At 46.8% G+C, this 2,732-nt stretch overlaps 1 protein-coding gene across 1 annotated transcript; it reads left to right on the top strand.

The window, feature by feature from the left end:
- The first annotated feature begins 611 nt into the window (after positions 1-611).
- On the top strand, positions 612-2,460 carry LOC133754623 (MLV-related proviral Env polyprotein-like). The gene is given in 3 exon segments (XM_062185042.1): positions 612-1,223; positions 1,332-2,353; positions 2,355-2,460. Coding segments are annotated over 3 exon segments (1,740 nt in total).
- The last annotated feature ends 272 nt before the right edge of the window (positions 2,461-2,732 follow it).

Genomic DNA, 2,732 nt, shown 5'->3' with positions numbered 1-2,732 from the left:
AAACACCCTGCTCCCCTCCTTTGTTTCAAAACAACAATTAGGGAGACCTTAACTAAGTTGATAATGGAGACTGGCACTAGAGACTGGGTTGAATTGCTGCCAATGGCTTTGTTTAGGGCTCGCAAAACACCTTCTGTATGTGGACTAACATCTTATGAAATATTGTATGGAGGCCCTCCACCCACGGCAGATTTGTTGGGACCCAGTATTGACTCTTTTGCAACATCCCCTACTTTGCAGACTCGTTTCCGTGCCTTGCAGCTGATTCACAAGCACATAGGGAAGCAGCTGGCTGCCGCATATCAGTCCAAAGGCCCCGTGCTCCCACACTCGTTCCAGGCTGGGGACACCGTCTACGTTCGCAGGCACCAGACCAAGAATCTTGAGCCGCGCTGGAAAGGACCTTACACAGTACTACTGACCACACCGATGGCGGTAAAAGTGGACGGAATCGCTGCCTGGATTCACGTGTCGCACGTCAAGAAAGCAGCAACTGAACAGAGTCAAGGGACAGGCAGCCCTGCCGACAAGCCGACACCGGAATGGAGACTACAACGCACTCAAAACCCCCTCAAGATAAGACTATTTTGCTCTTAGTATTCTTTTTCAGCATGGTTGTAGTAAACTCAAGTCCTCATATCCCTTATCATATTACTTGGCAGCTTATTAATTTAAGAACTGGAGCAATTGTCAATAGCACCTCTGGTTTTAATGTTCTTAGTGATTATTTTCCTGAATTGTATTTTGACCTTTGTCAACTTTTTGATGCTGATGATGTATGTGTTGGGAAGGGGGGAACCTATGTCTGTCCCGGGGGAAAGAATGGAAAATCCCTTCCTGGTTGCGGGGGCCCCGAAGTAGGATACTGTGAAAAATGGGGATGTGAAACCACTGGAAGTGCACACTGGAAACCCTCCTCTTCATGGGACCTGATTACTATCGGGGCGGCTCCAGGTATAATATTTAGTAACTGTGGGGGTAGGGACTGTAGTACTTGTATAAATGGGACGTTGGGTAGGTGTCACCTCCAGATCCTTCGCTTCACAGATAAGGGAAAACAGGACAAATGGGTTGGGCCTAAGTCATGGGGCATATACTTGTATAGACCGGCCAGAGACCCCTTTGCCCTATTCGCCTTGAGCCGGACAGTTACTGTCGCAACCGTATCGGTTGGACCAAATAAAATATTAACAGATCAGAGGAGCCCAACCTCCCCACACTTTGCAAAGGGGAAATCTCTTGGGCAGGTACTTGTCAGAAATCGGCCCAGTCAGACGCCTGCCAGCAGTCAGTCCAGTCTGGCTTCCCCGACAACCATTTTCCCGAATAAGCACGTAGTAGCAACGCCTCCTCCGCCCGGCCCCGAAAATTCCTCCTTACCCGGAACGGGGGATAGGCTCCTCAACCTAATACATGGGGCCTTCCAAGCATTGAATGGCTCTGACCCCGATAGGACCCGGGATTGCTGGCTGTGCCTAGCCTCACCTCCCCCTTATTATGAGGGAGTAGCTGTCGTTGGAAATTGGACCAACCATACCAATGTCCCTCCCCAGTGCTCCAATCTGCCATCCCACCGACTAACTCTTACAGAAGTATCAGGACAGGGACTTTGCGTAGGCTCCATTCCCCCTCAATATCAGGGCCTCTGTAATAAAACTATGACTCTCAAACCAGGCACCTATTATTTAACAGGACCAAATGGGACATTTTGGGCATGCAATACAGGCCTAACCCCCTGCTTGGCAGGACAAGCTCATAATCGAACTCATGAATGGTGCGTCATGGTTGAAGTATGGCCTCGGGTCACACTACATGACCCTGAGGAAGTCTACCGACAATATGAGGGAAATCTCCGGCTCCCTAGGGAACCCTTATCCATAACGCTAGCCCTCATATTGGGAGGACTCACAGTCGGGGGCATCGGAGCAGGCATAGGTACCGGAGCCACTGCTCTGTCAAAGACAAATCAGTTTCACCTGTTACAGCAAGCTGTGCATTCAGATTTACAAGCTTTAGAAGAATCCGTCTGTGCCTTGGAAAAGTCCTTAACTTCACTTTCCGAGGTAGTATTACAAAATAGAAGGGGGCTGGACCTGGTATTTTTAAAGGAAGGGGGACTCTGTGCAGCCCTAAAGGAAGAGTGTTGTTTCTATGCGGATCACACTGGAGTGGTCAGAGATAGCATGGCAAAATTAAGGGAAAGATTAAAACAATGACAGAGCCATTTTGAGGCAGGACAGTCATGGTTTCAGAGCTGGTTTAACTCATCCCCTTGGTTAACAACCCTAATTTCCACCAGCACAGGACCTTTAATAATATTACTTTTAATTTTAACCTTTGGGCCCTGCATAATATAGGCTTCTTCAGTTTATTAAAAGTAGATTGTCTATCACCCACGCCTTGGTCCTGACCCAGCAGTATCAAAGTTTAAAAACGGAGGACATAGAAGAAAAATTTTAGGATGCAGCTATTCCTTAAATTTTAAGATTAAAATGTGCCAAGAAAAAGAGGAGGGAGTGAAAGAATTAGGCTGGTTAGGTTTAAGATGGAGTTGCTTGAGCTAACTGCATATTGTTCTGCTTCTGTGCAAATTGGCTGGGCTTGCAATAATTTTTGCAAGAAATAAAAATGCTTTCATAAGATAGCTGAACTTTAGCTGAACTTGCAGTATGTAATCGTTTTTGTAACCGTTTTAGGAACTATAAAGGCAGAAGTTAACAAAAAATTGTACC

This window comes from Lepus europaeus, unplaced genomic scaffold, assembly GCF_033115175.1.
Source record: "Lepus europaeus isolate LE1 unplaced genomic scaffold, mLepTim1.pri SCAFFOLD_253, whole genome shotgun sequence".
In the NCBI taxonomy this organism is placed as follows: domain Eukaryota; kingdom Metazoa; phylum Chordata; class Mammalia; order Lagomorpha; family Leporidae; genus Lepus; species Lepus europaeus.
This window is presented reverse-complemented; position numbering and strand designations above follow the sequence as displayed.